At 48.6% G+C, this 17,909-nt stretch overlaps 2 protein-coding genes across 5 annotated transcripts in view; one reads left to right on the forward strand and one right to left on the reverse strand.

The window, feature by feature from the left end:
- The window catches only part of eml5 (EMAP like 5), a 23,542-nt gene extending 9,440 nt beyond the window's left edge, over window positions 1–14,102 (forward strand). The window contains exons 6-44 of one of the 4 annotated variants that reach the window (XM_029139223.2): window positions 42–177; window positions 646–847; window positions 1,077–1,214; window positions 1,341–1,597; window positions 1,707–1,919; window positions 1,988–2,155; window positions 2,842–2,948; window positions 3,023–3,141; window positions 3,225–3,411; window positions 3,488–3,593; window positions 3,938–4,031; window positions 5,352–5,452; window positions 5,545–5,738; window positions 5,876–5,987; window positions 6,115–6,242; window positions 6,688–6,829; window positions 6,898–7,050; window positions 7,467–7,598; window positions 7,685–7,773; window positions 8,017–8,193; window positions 8,275–8,476; window positions 8,560–8,686; window positions 8,819–8,833; window positions 9,170–9,178; window positions 9,338–9,416; window positions 9,658–9,787; window positions 9,934–10,032; window positions 10,280–10,300; window positions 10,624–10,797; window positions 10,874–11,082; window positions 11,249–11,406; window positions 11,481–11,595; window positions 11,667–11,855; window positions 11,935–12,107; window positions 12,176–12,338; window positions 12,408–12,511; window positions 12,600–12,753; window positions 12,820–12,920; window positions 13,000–14,102. In XM_029139223.2, coding sequence (XP_028995056.1) covers window positions 42–177; window positions 646–847; window positions 1,077–1,214; window positions 1,341–1,597; window positions 1,707–1,919; window positions 1,988–2,155; window positions 2,842–2,948; window positions 3,023–3,141; window positions 3,225–3,411; window positions 3,488–3,593; window positions 3,938–4,031; window positions 5,352–5,452; window positions 5,545–5,738; window positions 5,876–5,987; window positions 6,115–6,242; window positions 6,688–6,829; window positions 6,898–7,050; window positions 7,467–7,598; window positions 7,685–7,773; window positions 8,017–8,193; window positions 8,275–8,476; window positions 8,560–8,686; window positions 8,819–8,833; window positions 9,170–9,178; window positions 9,338–9,416; window positions 9,658–9,787; window positions 9,934–10,032; window positions 10,280–10,300; window positions 10,624–10,797; window positions 10,874–11,082; window positions 11,249–11,406; window positions 11,481–11,595; window positions 11,667–11,855; window positions 11,935–12,107; window positions 12,176–12,338; window positions 12,408–12,511; window positions 12,600–12,753; window positions 12,820–12,920; window positions 13,000–13,036 — 5,214 coding nt within the window. In that variant the 3' untranslated portion in view covers window positions 13,037–14,102. The other 3 variants (XM_029139225.2, XR_008693761.1, XM_055506041.1) reach the window with 3 other exon arrangements.
- A 2,241-nt stretch (window positions 14,103–16,343) lies between these two features.
- On the reverse strand, window positions 16,344–17,786 carry isca2 (iron-sulfur cluster assembly 2). The gene is made up of 4 exons (XM_029139243.2): window positions 17,652–17,786; window positions 17,262–17,433; window positions 17,053–17,168; window positions 16,344–16,971 (listed from the first exon to the last, which is right to left on the reverse strand). The coding sequence occupies exons 1-4, from the start codon at window positions 17,708–17,710 to the stop codon at window positions 16,797–16,799; spliced, it is 522 nt and encodes a 173-aa protein (XP_028995076.1). The 5' UTR covers window positions 17,711–17,786; the 3' UTR covers window positions 16,344–16,796.
- Window positions 17,787–17,909: the final 123 nt, after the last annotated feature.

Genomic DNA, 17,909 nt, shown 5'->3' on the forward strand with positions numbered 1-17,909 from the left:
TATGCTGCAGATCCTCACTGACAGCCTGTCATTTCCTCCAGTCAGGGATTTTCAGCATGAATGCCTGTGAAGAGGGCTTCGCCACCGGAGGCCGCGACGGCTGCGTCCGGCTGTGGGATCTCAACTTCAAACCAATTACTGTCATTGATCTCAGGGAAACAGACCAAGGATATAAAGGTGATGTCACACAGCCTCCTCCTTTAATCTGAGCACCGAAAGGTCGCGAGCAGCTTCCTCTGCACCTGTCACGCCTGTTGTCCTAACCCTCCTTTTCTTTCTCTCCTTCGACTGTAATCTTGGACCTATCAGTAGCTAGAGGTGAAAATAGCCGAGGTGGGTGGAGTCAGTGAGGCAGCGATGGCAGCTCTGTTTGGTGCAGTCTGCACGTTGTTCCGCTGTTCCTCACCTGTTGGTGACTGTTGGTCCCAGCTCCTTCGCAGATGCAGATGTCATGTCCACATACTGTCCTGCACATGCTCCCTCCATCCTCCTCCCACCGCTCAACCCAGAGTCCGCCGCCGAAGGGCTCGAGAGCACGTGCTGTCGTTGTACTTCCTGTTAAAACGGCGCCTCCCGTCTCCCCTTCCCATTGGCCGAGCGTCCGCGTCCTCTCGGACCCTGACGTGCGCTGCGCGTGTGTTTCAGGGCTGTCTGTGCGCAGCGTGTGCTGGCGCGGAGACCACATCCTGGTGGGCACGCAGGACAGCGAGATCTTCGAGGTGGTGGTCCACGACCGCAACAAGCCCTTCCTCATCATGCAGGGCCACTGTGAGGGCGAGCTGTGGGCGCTGGCCGTGCACCCCACCAAACCCCTGGCCATCACGGGGAGCGACGACCGCTCAGTCAGGTCGGAAAACAGTGAAAGGCACATCTGCTTTAAGTTAATGCAAATGACACGAAAAAGTTCAATGCTGCAGGAAACCCAAGACAGGCTCCTCAGACGCCCTCATATTTTCATTTTGCACGTCCAGACGATCCGATCCCTCTGAGTGGATCTGTGCTCTGATTGCTTGATCCATTGTAATCTCATCAGTGTTTTTCATCTCCCCTCGTCGGCCCTGCTCCTGTGTCTGCAGGATATGGAGCCTGATAGATCACGCGCTAATAGCCCGCTGCAACATGGAGGAGCCCATTCGATGTGCAGCTGTGAGCACTGATGGCATTCATCTGGCTCTGGGGATGAAGGATGGCTCATTCACCGTGCTGAGAGTCAGGTGGGCGCTCAAATCAAAGGGGAGGGAGGAGGCTCCAATCTGGGAAATCAGTGAAGGAACACTTCATCTTCACTTTCTGTCCAGAACAGCTTTTGAGCCAAACTGTGTTTCCTCCGTCCCCTTCAGAGACATGACAGAGGTGGTGCACATCAAGGACAGGAAGGAGGCCATCCATGAGTTGAAGTATTCCCCCGACGGGACTCATTTGGCCGTTGGCTCCAATGACAACTCCGTGGACGTGTACGGTGTCGTGCAGCGCTACAAGAAAGTGGGCGAGTGCATCGGCTCCAGCAGCTTCATCACGCACATGGACTGGTCCACAGACAGCAAGTACCTGCAGATAAACGACGGCGGCGGCAGGAGGCTCTTCTACCGGATGCCAAGTAAGCGCTGGCGCCGGTACTGGTTCTCCAGAACCTGCAGTGACGAAGCGGGACGCGTTTCGGCCTCAGAGCGGCTCGGTGACATCTCGTGTGTCTTTCTCCCGGTGAGGTGGGAAGGAGGTGACCAACAGGGAGGAGCTGAAGCTGGTGCAGTGGGCCTCGTGGACCTGCGTGCTGGGGCCCGAGGTCAACGGGATTTGGCCCAAGTACTCGGACATCAACGACATCAACTCGGTGGACGCCAACTATAACAACCAGGTCTTGGTAACAGCTGATGACTACGGATTAGTGAAGCTGCTGCGGTACCCGTGCGTGAAAAAAGGTACAGAGGGCGGTTTCATATGGAGCTGGAGCGGACGGGCGCCTCCTCACTGTGGCTCTTGTTCTCAGGTGCGAAGTTTAAGAAGTACTTGGGCCACTCGGCCCACATCACCAACGCCCGCTGGTCGCACGACTGCCAGTGGGTCGTGACCATCGGCGGCGCCGATCACTCCGTGTTCCAGTGGAAGTTTGTTCCCGAGAGGAAGTCCAAGGACGCGCTGCACATAGCGCCGCAGGGTGAGACCCCGCGCCCGCCGGCCCGCCGGTTCTGAGCGGCCCATTTGGTGATTGCAGCGTTTAATGAAGCTTTGTGCCGAGACCAGCCACGTTCATTACTCACGAAGCCTGCGTCTCCTGCCAGCGAGACATTATGAAATTAGGGGAAGTTGGGAAACCTGATGGGAATGTTGATGTCAGCTGCGTGCGTTTCCTCTGGAAGCTCGTTTGAAGCCATGCATAACATTCATTATGCTGCGCTCACTGTGCCATAGGTTTTCATGAGCAGTCGTTTTATAAATCTCTGCATTCGAACAGTCACTGCAATAATTAAAAGCAGTCCCGTGACCTTGCATTCTCATGCATTGTCATTTCCGAGCCGTATTTTCCTCCTCAGTGCAGCTGTGATTTCTGAAAGCGCAGCACACACTGACTGTCTCTGCTTTTAATTTCCTTAATGGATCTTGTGAGTAGCCGCACTTAGCTGCCGCTTCGGTTTATTGCCTCGTCTTGGCACGACTTCACTGCTGCATCAGCATTTTAATGTGTTTGTCTTGAGCAATGTCACTGTGACGCACGGGCGTCTGTAAAGTAGATGCCACAGCTTCATCACATGAGCCACGCACGTTGCAGCATCTTGTATTTGTGTGCGTGCAGCTGCATAGTTGTCTGATCTGAAGCTTTTAAAGCAGCGGTTCTGCCTGCAGAGATCCTGGCCGACTCCAACAGCGAAGAGTCCGATTCTGACCAGTCCGACGTGCCGGAGATGGACTCGGAAATCGAGCAGGAGACGCAGCTCACGTACCGTCGACAGGTTTGAACCAATGTGTGCGAACGCGTGTCCATAAAGAGCCTGGGCTTCACCCCCCACACTCCATGTGCACCCAGGTTTACAAAGAAGATCTACCTCAGCTCAAAGAGCAGTGCAAGGAGAAACACAGAACCACGGCCATGAAGAAGAGAGAGCGAGCTCCGGGCAGTGGCGTGAAGCTGCACTTCATTCACGGGTAGAAAAACTGGAACGCAGCATGAACGCCTGAATAATGACCCACTACAGCCCTCATTTGACCCGGTCTCTGCCTTTGTGCAGCTACAGGGGCTACGACTGCAGGAGCAACCTGTTCTACACCCAGAGCGGGGAGATCGTCTACCACGTGGCCGCCGTGGGGGTCGTGTACAACCGGCAGCAGAACACCCAGCGCTTCTACATGGGCCACGATGACGACATCCTCTGTCTGGCCATTCATCCGCTCAAGGACTACGTAGCAACAGGCCAGGTAGCCGTCGCTAAGAGTCCTCGCTGTCAGAGTTCTAGTGCAAATGAACCGTGGGCTCGTTGTGTTGTGTGTTCAGGTCGGCAGAGACTCTTCCATCCACATCTGGGACACGGAGGCCTTGAAGCCGCTGTCGGTGCTGAGGGGCTCCCACCAGCTCGGAGTGTGTGCGCTGGACTTCTCAGGTAAACGTGCCACCGCTGCCACGCGCTGCACCTCGGCTTCATAAACGCCCCCAGACATGAAAGGCAGCGCTTCTTCAGGCATGAACGAAACAAGCAAATTTACAAGACGGCCAATTTACGCGCAGCAAAGCCGATTCCTGCCGGTTCTGAGTGACCGGTCGGACAGCATCAAGGTGGAGCCGCTCGTCTCCGCCCTTTAATTGGCTGGAGACAGACACAGCAGACGCTGTCAGTGAATCTCCTGCCGCTGATCAAACCCACAGGCTGCTTTCATGTCACTAACAAGCGCCGGCAGGTTCTGGCCCGTCCGTGCGCTGCTTAACGGACCGGTCCTGTGTCCACAGCCGACGGCAAGCGTCTGGCCTCGGTCGGCCTGGACGACAGCCACACCATCATGCTGTGGGACTGGAGGAAGGGAGAGAAGCTGTCGGCCATGCGGTGAGTGGAGCCGGGTTCAGGTGGGCCTTTCAGCGCAGCAGCTGCGCTCCGGTTAATTATAAAGACTGTTAGTTTAAACGTGGACGTTTATGTGTGAGGATTTAATTGAGGCTACTTTGCAGCGCTGGGCTGACAGTGTAATTGATGGAGGATGGGGGAGAAGGAGATTTATCTTTTAGATTATGAAGCGCCGCCGCTGCAGCACTTCATCCTGTCTGAACGGCTGGAGTGGAAGCTTTACCCCAGGGCCTCGGCTCTACTGTACATCCATAATTAAAGAGAATTACTTTTAATTTATCATCCATGGACTCGTGCTGCTAAATCCACACAGATTTTATTTTCACTAGAAACAGTTCAAACCTTCTTCAAGGTACAAATAATTGGTTTAACAAGATCAAGTAATAAAAAAGATGAAGCTACAGCTGGAAATCACACACATTTTACAGGTTTGAGTTAACGACAGTAACTAATTGTTACATAAAAACTAAGCAGCTCGTTAAACGTATTCCAGCTGCGTTTCTCAGCGAATGGCCTGATCCTGATTTCCTGCTCTGCCCCAGACGTGGATGCAAATGGTGACCGTGCACACTGGGTGTAAATGATACAGCACATGTGACCGGATCTGTGACACACACACCAGGCGTGTGCATTCCATGCGAGGGGATCACGTTACCAGACCCTCACTTAAATAGCTGCAAAGCATGAGATGTGTTTATCAGACGCTTTCCAATTTCACGGAAGGTGAAATTATCCAACCTGGAAGCCGGAATGAACCATAACTGGAAAATATCCACATCCCAGAATATCTCTGCTTTTGCTTTGTTGCTCGACCTACTTCATATTTAGCGTCTCCTCCACTGAAATCCCCTCTGGCGAGTTTGGAGCAGTGCAATGTGGGTTGCCCTCCCGTGAGTTGTGTGCAAGGATCCCACTGCAGCCCAGGGAAGGCTTGAAGCTGCACTAATGTCCTTTGCAGACCCTGGTGGGCAGTGCAGTGAGGCGGACGGGGGCAAATGGGCCCAGCACAGCCGGGCCTGTCTTGTCTGGACGTGGCTGGAGACACAGTGAGGCAGAGCTAAGCAGGGACGGACAGGAACAAAGACACAGCATTGTCCTGCTTCACTGAGGCTCAGACTAATGCACTAACTCAAAGGGCAGCAACTTGAACTTTAGGCGTCACTTCTGGTTCAGTGCATGAGACAGGGCCAGACACTGGCTGCTCGCATTCATATTGTGTAAGGAAACCCCAGAAGATTGAAAAGTGTTTAAAGGGGGCCGTCTAGTTTCTGTACAATCCTTAAAAATGTCTTTGTTTTCCAGGGGAAGCAAGGACAAGATATTTGTGGTCAAGATAAACCCCTACCTGCCTGACAAGCTCATCACAGCCGGAGTGAAGCACATGAAGTTTTGGCATAAAGCTGGTGAAACGTCTGCTTTCATCATCATCATTATTATTACCATTATGGGACTGACTCTGGATCAGCTGTGACAGAGTTGACGCTTTGCCTCCCAGGTGGCGGTTTAATTGGACGCAAGGGGAGCATGGGGAAGACGGAGACCATGATGTGTGCGGTGTACGGCTGGTCGGAGGAGATGGTGTTTTCAGGCACATGCACGGGCGACATCTGCATCTGGAGGGACATGTTCCTGATTAAGACTGTCAAGGCTCACGATGGCCCTGTTTTCAGCATGCACGCTCTGGAAAAGGTCCGTCACACACACGCAGACACACACACACACACTGCTTTTACTGGCCAGTTTAATTCAAATATTCCGTTCAGACTAACTGTTTGATCAGCAGGGGATTATTGCAGCTTTAAATGGGCCCGTCTGTTTCTGCGCAGGGATTTGTGACTGGAGGAAAGGACGGAATCGTAGCCCTGTGGGACGACACTTTCGAGAGGTGCCTCAAGACCTATGCCATCAAACGAGCAGTCCTGGCCCCCGGCTCTAAAGGTGGACGATTATTCTAAATCTCCACCCACACGGGCAAATATACAGTATAACACAACCATACAGGTGTGGGTTTCACCAGCATTCAGAGCTTTAATTAAAGTATGTGCTGGGATGAATCCCTCCACAGGGCTGCTCCTGGAGGACAACCCCTCCATACGTGCCATATCCCTCGGCCACGGCCACATCCTAGTGGGGACCAAGAACGGTGAGATCCTGGAGGTGGACAAGAGCGGACCCATCACTCTCCTGGTCCAGGTGATAACACACGAGACGTCCCGCTCAGCCTGTGCTGCGTGTCATTATCGCAGTGGGATGAGCTGCTGGTCGGCAGCATGACAGCTGTAGTGGGGGTGAACATGTCCCAAGTCGGCAAGATTTGAAAGGTTGATGATTCATTAAATATTATGCTGACACCACAGCGAACACTCGGCTTGACTTTTTGCCAAGGTGTCATTTTTACACACAAATGACTGAAACTTAAATAATGAATGGAGAGAAAGAGATAATGAGCTGAGAATGTGATGGATTGTGGTTTGTCTATTCTTTGGATGTTAGATTCTGTATGTTTAGCCTTTTAATAATATATGCTTGATTCTTAATATTAGGTTTTTATGTGCAAGTCCTACAGAAACAGAGGTCAGTTTACTGATGTGATGTTGAGCCACCGCACATGAAGCATTCTTGGGCTGTGTGTCTGCAGGGTCACATGGAGGGAGAGGTGTGGGGCCTCGCTACTCATCCCCACCTCCCTTTCTGTGCCACCGTCAGCGATGACAAGACCCTGCGCATCTGGGACCTCTCGCCCAGCCACTGCATGCTGGCCGTACGCAAGCTCCGCAAAGGTCCGCCGCGCTCCGCTTCGCACCCGGGAACGCTCCCCGAGCTCTAACAAACACGCTGTCCTCCACAGGCGGCCGCTGCTGCTGCTTCTCCCCTGACGGCAAAGCCCTGGCGGTGGGTCTGAATGACGGCAGCTTCCTCATAGTGAACGCAGACACGCTGGAGGACTTGGTGTCCTTCCACCATCGGAAGGACGTCATCTCTGACATCAGATTCTCTCCAGGTCTGCGCCTCTTCCTTCACCTGTTCTTTCAATGAGAAGTCCACAGATCTTAGTGTGAGTTAGTGAAGGTGGTACAGTATGTGTGTCCCTCTCCCACTGTGAGTCGGGGGTTTTGCTGCAGGCCTCATCTAAATTAATAGTCTTCTCTAATGAGGCCAGACACAGAGACGGCACGAGAGTAATGGGAAACAGTGGGGGTGGACGAAGTGAGAGCAAGAGACGAAACTCTCTTCTCCTGGACGCTTAGCCTTAATTCATAATGCACAGGATCCTGTCTCTGAGCTCGACTGCATCCCTTCACCTGAGACTAGAAATCTCTGAATGGCTCAAAGGAGGCATCGATTCAATAATTGAATAGATGAACATGAATGATGTTTTCATACACTGGGACTCTCGCTCTCTCTCTGCTGATTCAGGTGCTGGGAAGTACCTGGCAGTAGCATCGGGGGACACGTTTGTGGACATTTACAACGTGATGAGCAGCAAACGTGTGGGCGTGTGCAAAGGATGCCTCAACTACATAACTCACCTGGACTGGGACAAGAGAGGTAAACGCGCTCCCTCGCACATGCGCCAAAACGCAGGTCAACACTCACACACACACACACGTCAGTGACCGTCGTCCTCCTCACAGGAAAACTGCTGCAGGTCAACACGGGCGCCAAGGAGCAGTTCTTCTTCGAGGCTCCGCGCGGCAAAAGGCAGACGATCCCAGCTACAGAGGTGAGAACCCCCCCCCCCCCTCCCCCCGGGATCACAGGAGGCTGCAGGAAGGGCAGCGAAGCATTAACACGGCCCACTTTTCACCAGTATCGCTCTAATTTTGTCAGTGGAAGTGGGATAGCGTTTAATACAGACGAGACGTAACGCGTTAAGACGATGAGGGTCAGAGATGATAGATGCTGCTGGGTCACGTCTCGGTGGAGCTTCCTGTCCTCTATTACCCATTATCATCGCCGGCTTCAGGTGGAGAAGATCGACTGGAGCACGTGGACGTGTGTCCTGGGTCCGTCCGTGGAGGGGGTCTGGCCGGTGCTGAGCGAGGTGACCGAGGTGAGCGCGGCCTGTCTCAGCAACAGCAGGAAGGTGCTCGCGACGGGAGACGACCTGGGATACGTCAAGCTCTTCAGATACCCGGTCAAGGTAACGCCTCCGGGGTCCGGATGAAAGATGCAGGCGAGCGCCTCGTAGCGAACACGAGTAAATGCTGCGCTTGTGTCCCAGGGCAAGTATGCAAAGTTCAAGCGCTACGTGGCCCACAGCACACATGTCACCAACGTGCGGTGGAGCCATGACGACGGCCTCCTGGTGACCGTGGGTGGAGGCGACACGTGCCTCATGATCTGGACCCACGAGCCCGAGGGCCACCGCGAACTAAAACAATGCGACAGCGAGGAGTCGGACATCGAGAGCGAGGACGACGGAGGTGGGACCTTCTTTCTGCGGCTGCAGTCGCCTAATGTCCGTGCTGCTGAGGTCAAAGGTGAACCCAGTCTTGCCCCTCGTCAGGTTATGACAGCGACGTGACGAGAGAAAACGAGATCAGCTACACCATCAAGGCCTTATCCACCAACATGCGCCCCATGACGGGGGTCAAGCCCCACCTGCAGCTGAAGGAGCCGTCTGTGGACGAGAGGTGAGAGGATTCCTGCTCAACAACAAGCTTCTCCTCCCGAGGTTCTCTCACTTTGACTTAATTCCTCCGTTTCTGCTTCTCTTCTTTCCTTGGCTGTCACCACCCTGCTTCCTTCTTTACTTCCACTTGAAGACAAGGGGTTGTCAGGTATTTTAAACATTTAGACTTTTCTGAACAAGAACAAGACGTGTCAGTGAATCTTTACACTTTAAACCAGAAATGTTTTATGAACCATTCATTTTTTTAACTTCCCATTATTATAATGCTTATATAATACTTACACAGACTTTGGGTTATAGATAACATCCATGCAACATCTTCTGGGTTGCAGTTGTCATAGAAATGGACTTGGTTGCCATGGTTACGCAACGATAACTCCTGTATGTCCTCAGCGGCTCCGTGTTAATGTGCGTGTCCATTGAGAAGCAGTGAAACATCTTTCTAATCTTTCTCTTTTTTTTCTTTTTTTCTGCTGCGGTGAAGAGGGTCGAGGTAGGTCACTCACTGTGCTGCTTTTAAGTTAGTACTACGTCAGATGAAATGTTGCAACTGATTTCAAACTATTATAGTTTTATTCATTTTTCATGGACGGCCGTGTCTGAGTCACACACTACAGTACGTTCGCGCTCAGACATTCGCTCTGTCCTTCAGGCCTCCAGTCAGCCGAGCACTGCCACTGCCAGAGAAGCTGCAGACCAACAACGTTGGCAAAAAGAAGAGACCCATCGAGGTAAAGCCTCATCTGAACACAACAAATGATTAATTATTACACCCACAGATGGCGGACGCGACATAATCAGAAGGAGGTTTGACACGATTCAAACATCTGGAAGACGGACTGTGTCCAGACGGCCTCTCCAGGGGCTCTGACCATGCTGTAATGGAATAACGATGCTCAGCTCAGAACATCTTGGTTGTCATGGCGTCGACCTCTCCGACCTTCTGCCTTTCTTCCTCTGACTCTCTCGCAGGACCTGGTGTTGGAGCTGGTGTTCGGTTACCGTGGCAACGACTGCCGCAACAACGTGCACTACCTGAACGAGGGGGCGGACATCATCTACCACACAGCCTCGGTGGGCATCGTGCTCAACCTGACGACCTGTGAGTGGACAGAGGACACGGACACACGCTCTGATGCTGGAAACAAACTTAACATCACTGTGTGTGTGTGTGTGTGTGTGTGTGTGTGTGTGTGTGTGTGTGTGTGTGTGTGTGTGTGCGTGCGTGCATTTTGCGTTTTCTCACAGCCTGCCAAAGTTTCTATGTAGAACACAGTGACGACATTCTGTGCCTGACAATCAATCAGCATCCCAAATTCCCCAACGTGGTGGCAACTGGCCAAGTAGGTATGTTTGTGAGGGGTTGACCTCCTGTGTCGCCCGCAGCGTTGTTCTTCTTCCCTGTTTCTTGTTGTGTCATGTGCAGAGGATTGAATCAACACTTCCTCCTACAAGCATCTGTGCTACACAAGCTAAATGACACTGTACATAACTGAACACAGCTATAAAATAGTAAATTTCCTTTAAATCCTTTTGCTAATGTGAACTTTTTTTAAGTCATTCAACCATTTCATTCAATTTCCTTTCATTTCAGGTGACACTGGTGACATGTCAGGTAAGAAAGCAAATCTAATAATAATTTAATTATTATGTTCTTTAAGTTACTGCCATCTAGTGGCCAACTGATTGAAGCCTTTCAGTTATGAAACGCTGCTGAATTGGTTCTTCTAGAATAATGTAAATATAAATTTAAAAGCAATAAAACATGATGAAGAAGTGAACTCCAATAATAATAATAATAATAATATTTTATATATTGTGGAAAAACACTGTTAAAGCGTTTAGAATATTACACACACGAAACAATCTTAATATTAAACGAATGAGTGAAGTAATAAAGTGCAGGTCAGGTTCATTCGGGCCTTGTGTCGTTCTCAGCCACGTCTCCATCCATTCACGTGTGGGACGCCATGAGCAAACAGACGCTGTCGGTGCTGCGCTGCTTCCACTCCAGTGGGGTCTGCTCCGTCAGCTTCAGCGCCACAGGGAAACTCCTGCTGTCAGTGGGCCTGGATCCCGAACACACCGTCACCATCTGGAAGTGGCAGGAAGGTGCGCGTGCGGTGCGTCCACGCAGCTTTCAGTCACGCAGGGGCCGCGCTCTCACTGCCTGCGCTTCCTTCCTCAGGTGCCAAAGTGGCCGGTCGCGTAGGTCACACCCAGAGGATCTTTGTAGCAGAGTTCCGTCCGGACTCGGACACACACTTCGTGTCCGTGGGCATCAAACACGTGCGCTTCTGGACCTTAGCGGGTCGAGCTCTACTCAGCAAGAAAGGAGTGCTGAGCTCGATAGAGGACGCCCGGATGCAGACCATGCTGTCTGTGGCGTTTGGAGCTGTAAGTCTCTCCAGAAACATCAAATAATCCATTGGTCCCAACTAGAAGCGCGATGCCGCTGATATTTGAATCCCACACTTTCTCCCCAAACGTGCTGAAGTGCTGTTGCATTGTTTGCTGTGCTCTCTTAGGCCACTAGATTAGTGCAGATTTGTTTTCTTTTCAGAATAACTTGACATTTACAGGTACCATAAGTGGGGATGTGTGTGTGTGGAAGGAGCACATTCTAGTCAGAATAGTGGCCAAAGCTCACACAGGCCCAGTGTTCACCATGTACACCACACTGAGGGACGGCCTGATCGTCACCGGAGGCAAAGAAAGGCCGTAAGTGCAGGATCAGGCATCTGAATGCGTTGGCTTCCTGCCGCTGGAGGACACAGGTTTGTGTTTGTGCACAGGTCAAAGGAGGGCGGCGCTCTGAAGCTCTGGGACCAGGAGCTCAAACGCTGCAGAGCCTTTCGACTGGAAACTGGACAGATCATAGACTGCGTTCGCTCCGTGTGCAGGGGAAAAGTAGGCTTCTCCGTAATCCGCTCATTTCAGGACCCACGTTCTGTGCGTGACGCGATCTTACTGTGTGTCAGGGTAAAATCCTCGTGGGCACCAGGAACGCGGAGATCATCGAGGTCGGAGAAAAGAATGCAGCGTGCAATATCCTGGTGAACGGACACATGGACGGGCCCATCTGGGGTTTGGGAGCTCATCCGTCCAGAGACGTGTTCCTGTCTGCTGCAGAGGACGGGACGGTGCGTCTGTGGGACATAGCAGAGAAGGTCAGGTCCAACCACACACCTCTGGTTCTCCGAGGAATTATTAGTGTAAATATATGGATTTATCTGTGTGGGGAAACAGAAGATGCTCAATAAGGTGAACCTGGGCCACCCAGCTCGCGCCATCAGCTACAGTCCTGAAGGAGACATGGTCGCCATCGGCATGAAGAACGGGGAGTTCATCATCCTGCTCGTCACCTCGCTCAAAATCTGGGGCAAGAAGAGGGACCGGCGCTCCCCCATTCAGGACATCAGGTTCCGATCACTTCTTCTGCGCGGCGGCGCCGGAAGCCGCCGTTGGTAACGCTGCTCCTCCTCCACAGGTTCAGTCCAAACTCGCGCTACCTGGCCGTGGGCTCCACAGAGAGCGCGGTGGACTTCTACGACCTGACGCTCGGCCCGCAGCTCAACCGCATCAACAGCTGCAGGGACATCCCCAGCTTCGTGATGCAGATGGACTTCTCTGCAGACAGCGCCTACGTCCAGGTAGAGACGGTGACGGGACACGTTAGAGCCGGATGTTGAACGGTTGTAAGTCTGTACTGTCGTTGTCAGATATCCACCGGCGCTTATAAACGACTGGTGTACGAGGTGCCGTCTGGGAAGCAGCTCACGGAGCAGTCCCACATCGATAGGATCACCTGGGCCGCATGGACCAGGTCAGAGTCTCAGTGTCAGGACTCCAAACCGGGCTTTTAATGAATGGGCTGAGTTTGAGCCAGTGTCTCCTTCTCGTTCCGTGTCCAGTGTTCTTGGGGACGAGGTCATTGGAATCTGGTCCCGCAACAGCGACAAAGCAGACGTCACCTGCGCCTGCGTTTCCCACTCAGGCCTCAACATCGTCACCGGCGACGACTTTGGGATGGTGAAGCTGTTCGACTTCCCGTGTCCAGAGAAGTTTGTGAGTGTGATTTCTGTAAAACTGTAAACCTGTTGCAGTAGAAAAGTGACGTGTGATCTGATTTAGGCCAAACACAAACGCTTTCTGGGTCACGCTGCTCACCTGACCAACATCCGCTTCACCAACGGAGATCGCTTCGTGGTCAGTGCCGGCGGAGACGACAGAAGGTCAGACTGTAACACACGCTGAGAAATGAGAAATCTGCTAGTGCTTCTGTTCATGCTCCTTATGTTCTGACCTGTTTAGCCTCTTCGTGTGGCGCTGTGTCCACACCCCCCACTGAGCCTCGGACCGGGACCAGAACATCTGCTGAAAGGGGTATTTGCAGGACGAGAAGGAGCGACCTGGCAGCTTGTAAAGGACTCCCAGTATAGTGGCTACATGACTTTACTGCCTCTGAACTAGGTGCATGCGTTTGTGGACATGTTCATCACAGCAGTAGTTGTGCTTGTGAACACAGGTATCATCACGTCATCACAGGGAAAAAAAAACTCTCCATCACTTCAGTCCTCGTTTTTCAGAAGGATCAAATCTGGGTTTGCCTCTCGACAGATCCAGACACAGTGTTACTGGCGTTGCCATTTTTTACATGTAGCAAACTGAATCAGCCTTAATCTGAGTGTTGAACATATGCGGGTTTGGATTCTTTTGTACGGTTTCCATTTTTTGCATCACTTACTCATTTGTCGTCCTATTTTTACTGGTGATTCCAAATCCTGTGGCCTTCCTCCTGAATGTAACATCCACTGTTATGTTCTGGATGTCAGCATGCCAAAGCATACTATGCACTGTACACCTGACCTGGTCACTGTGTCGCCCCCATGGTTTATTCATGGTTTGTTTCTGTGCTCGTGTTGTTGATGGGTTGACCTGTAACCTCTCTCTGCAGTCTCTCCCTCATGTGAAAGGGCGTGTAGATGTTTGAGGATTTGCTTGTGGTTCGTGGGTGTGCATGGCTTAATGGAAGACAATCTGTCCAAACCAAAATCCTCAGCAAACAAAAAGACGAGATGTACTGATATTTCTGTGTTTCTGAGTGTTGCGGTTTCCAGTGTGCTGCTGCTGTATTAATGTCGCATTTTTATGCATTGAGTGGTGTGACTTTTTCAACCGTGAGTTTGTTTTTTGTGTCGTTCCATATATTACTTAAATGGAATGTTCAGAGTATCAGAGAGAAAATATGAAAAGTGCAAAACATATTGGTCCTTGTATTAAGACTTACTACAACATGTTGCTGCATATTTTGATTTACATTACACCAGTGTAAATATCATTTATATATATTCTTTTTTGTATATTTTTTGTGAGATGTTTCTTATATTACACTTTAATAAAAAAGGCAACGTTGATTTGAAGTTTGGTTGAAATCAGTTTGCAGGAATCAGTAAAACACTCACTGTTTGACTCCTCGCACTGCAACACTGACATAAAACCTGTTTTGTGACTCAACATAAACCTGCTAGTTGTATTTAATGTGTGTCAGTGTAAACTGAACATTTGAACATTATATTCGCAGTTTGATTCCTGCTGATCAGCTTTTACAGAATGCTGTTCAGCAGGAGACAAACTACTGTATATACAGTGTCACCAGGCAGTTAAATGTTGAGCTGGAACATTTCTATTTACCCGAGTTTGTAGTTTCTATTAAGAAACACGGACCAAGGACTGGCGTCATCGTGTTGTTGAGCTTGATCGGATTGACCTGCGAAGAGATGGTAAAGTTTGAGTCCTGTGGTAAGTTTCAGACTGTGAATCAAGTGGATGTACAGGTTTGTAGGCTGGAAATGCTGCTATGCAGTAAAGTCGCTGCTACAAACAAAAAAACTGAAGCTCTTAAACAAAAGCACGGTAGTAATTCATCATATTATATACAGTACTTGAATAAGAACCTTAGGTTTCCTTTAATGATATAGTTTAGTAAGGGTGCCTTGATCTTCATCAGGGCAATAACATGTATAATAAACTTTAGCTAGTAAGTAGATGTGAGTGTATGTAGATGTGTTTGCATTCTTTCTTTATTTCCCCACCTCATTGTGTACAACCAACCGTGACAGCGTGCAAGTGTGCAAAATAATTTCCCTATGGGATTATTAAAGTTTTTTAAATCTTGAATTATTCTTAACATTCTTGTTGTGCTTAGATCTTCTGACCCACTTTTCTTCAGCCACTCATAATAAAGTCTACTCAGTACACATTGGTGTACCACTGAGCCTCGTCGCCTCCACAGATCACACAGCTACACTGTCAGTGTGAAGTTCACCTGTGGTGAGTTACTGTACCTCACTTACTTTATAATAATTTGAATATTTACACATATGTCATAATGTAAACCCTGATGATTCAAACTACTGATGTCCCCGTTGCCTGATCTTTATGTAGATGTGAAGAGAAGACATATCCATATGTGAGCATTCTGAAGCTAGCGTATCCCTCAGTGCGTATACACAGCCTCAGCCAAAACATCAGAGTAGTACAGAGGTGCAGTAACATGAATGCAGGTAGTTTATTGCATTGCATTAGGGCTGGGGCAGATCTAACTGGAGGGTTTGGAAAGATTAACAACTAGCAAAGTGACAATTTGTTTTCAGACTTATATAACTCACTTACTACGTATTTCTTTTCCTCTCCAGTAACATTTTTCATGTGTTTGTAGACTTTAAGGTTTTCTTTCTCATTTGTTGTTGTTTTAATTAAGTTACTCGGTCCTTCTAGATGATGCTGAATGTGAAGTGGGAACTGATAGAACTGATGACCGTTCTATTTAATTGTTCTCCATAATCTTCCCAGTTCAAACTGTGAACTGATCAAGTGACATCAGGCCTTTTTAAAGGGATACAGTTTAGGTTAAAATATAAAAAATACAATTGCTCCAATTAAGTCCTCATTAATTAAATTGATTTTTAATGTTAGTTACTTTCAAGTAAGTTACATCTGTTTTCTTCCTGTAAACTTTATTTTAAACATTGAACATTTGTAATATTTCCTAATGATCTTGCAATTTGAATATTAACACCATGAATTTGGATATATGTTAATTAATAAATGTTAGTTCTGCATCTTGACTGAAATGTTTGCATTAAACTCCTATTTATTTGTCTCAAATTTCAGTCATCATACATTTAGTGTTACTGTAAAATGCAACAGGAATAGGAGTACTTTTATGTTTAGATACAATACTTAAATGCTCTACTGTATCACACTGTAAGCGTACACAATGCAGTGGTAAATTCATTATACTGTGATACTGGGAGTAGTGGGATATGGATTTCTTAACAATGTCTTGGCAAAACTATCATAGAATAAAGAACTGATCATTTACTTAATGTCTGAGCAACACTGACATCTAGCACTCACAACACAACACTAACCTCTGATTAAAAATGTAATGGTATTTTATCAAACCCATATTAGGAACAGAAAAATAAATCAGAAGAACAGGAATAAGGTGATTCAGTAACCAATGTAATGACAAGATTAAATTATTATTTACAAGTAGCAAAACATTTCTTTCTTTCTCATTTTCATGAAATGGTTCCTATTCATTAAAAATAGTTTTATATATAATAAATAAAAAACACAGAAGGTAAAAATCTCATTCACTTAATTTTATTTGTGATGAAACAACCACATATATATTTAACTATTTATAGATACACTATGTACATATTTTACATACAAAGGCAAATGTAGTCACTGCACTGAACACCAATCCCAATTGTGTAAGCGTTCTTGTCCTCTATGCCTTTTTTATTTTGAATCCATGACAAATTACAAACAAACACTGTAAAGATGTTGATTAGCACTGTTGATTGTTATTAACTTCACAGGAGCAAGAAAATAATCAATTTACCTGCCATCATTCAGTTCTTCATTATTCTTTCCACCCAGTTAAAACTAAATAATGTTCTGCAATATTTCCAAAAGTGTCACTACCACAACAGGAAGTTATTACAACTGAAATGGGGACGTAATTCATACTCATGCATAATGATGATTTACCAGTTTATCATGCACAGTGGCTAGTCCTGTAGTGCTCTGTGCAGTCATAGTTTGACAGAGAAGGAGCTGCCACAGGAGCAACCATGATCAGCCTGGGGGTTTTTCAGCACCTGGAAGGTCGAGCGGATCAGCTCCTGGCTAAAGTCCACTGTGGCTCCTTTCACAAACTCAAGGCTGTCTTGGTCCACGAGAACTCCTACTCCTCCCTGCTCAAACACTCTGAAAAAATGTAAAGGTACTGGTTGGATTAAACAACTCTTCGTTGTCGACATCGACGATGGTAGATTACTTGCAGTTTACCTGTCATCTTCGTTTTTGGTTTTCTCAACAGAAAACTTGTACTGGAACCCAGAGCAACCTCCTCCCTCCACGTGTATTCTCAGATACTCTCCTTTCTCCATGATCTCCCCTAGTCTCTGGATTAAATGGACATGGGAATGGTGAATAGCATGCAAAGTACAGTGACTACATACACAATCTGAGCAGGATGCAGAATGGTTGAAGCTAACCTTCACACATGACTCAGTGAGGTAGACTTTATCTTCTGACTGGCTGGCTGGCTGCTCCTGGGCTGAGGCGCTGCTGAAGCGCAGGACTCCCGCTGAGTAAAGGGGCTGTGGGCTTGGCAGACGACGGTTTGACTGTCGGATCACGTGAAGGTTGTTCACGAGCGCGGACGCCCTAAAAAGCGATCACTGTGTTAATGTGAAATAGCATGGGAACAGCAGAATGACTTTTTGATGCAAACGTTCTCCGAGCTAGGTTTGGCTAGCTAACATAGCCTTGCGGTAGTATCTAAGGTTAGCTTGCTAAATAACTCGATCGATTTACACTAGTCCGCTCTCACACATATTGTTTACATATATTTCTCATTATTATCGACAATATACGACATATACCTAACAAGGCTCAATACTCTTGACTTTGACGCAGTTATCATAGCTCTCGCGAATGACATCTTCCATAACAAATGCTGGTAAATCCCGCCTAGGCTCACTAATCACTTACATTTGATTGGCGAAAAGAGTTGTCTGTCAAAATGCGCCGCTTGCTAAATGGTGGCGACGTGATTCGTCAGTTTTACCTGACGACGTGACGTCACTGTCACGAAAATTGGGGCATTCAAGCCATCAACTTGTCTCGCAGGCACAGTTCTC

Source organism: Betta splendens, chromosome 22 (genome assembly GCF_900634795.4).
Source record: "Betta splendens chromosome 22, fBetSpl5.4, whole genome shotgun sequence".
Lineage (NCBI taxonomy): Eukaryota > Metazoa > Chordata > Actinopteri > Anabantiformes > Osphronemidae > Betta > Betta splendens.

Excerpts from the sequence above, each read along its gene's own strand:
- isca2 (XM_029139243.2), bottom strand. The coding sequence starts at position 17,710 with ATGTCATTCGCGAGAGCTATGATAACTGCGTCAAAGTCAAGAGTATTG. Across the intron at positions 17,434-17,651 it reads AGAGTATTGAGCCTTGTTAG|GGCGTCCGCGCTCGTGAACA; the intron begins GTATATGTCGTA and ends ATCGCTTTTTAG. Across the intron at positions 17,169-17,261 it reads TCACTGAGTCATGTGTGAAG|AGACTAGGGGAGATCATGGA; the intron begins GTTAGCTTCAAC and ends CATTTAATCCAG.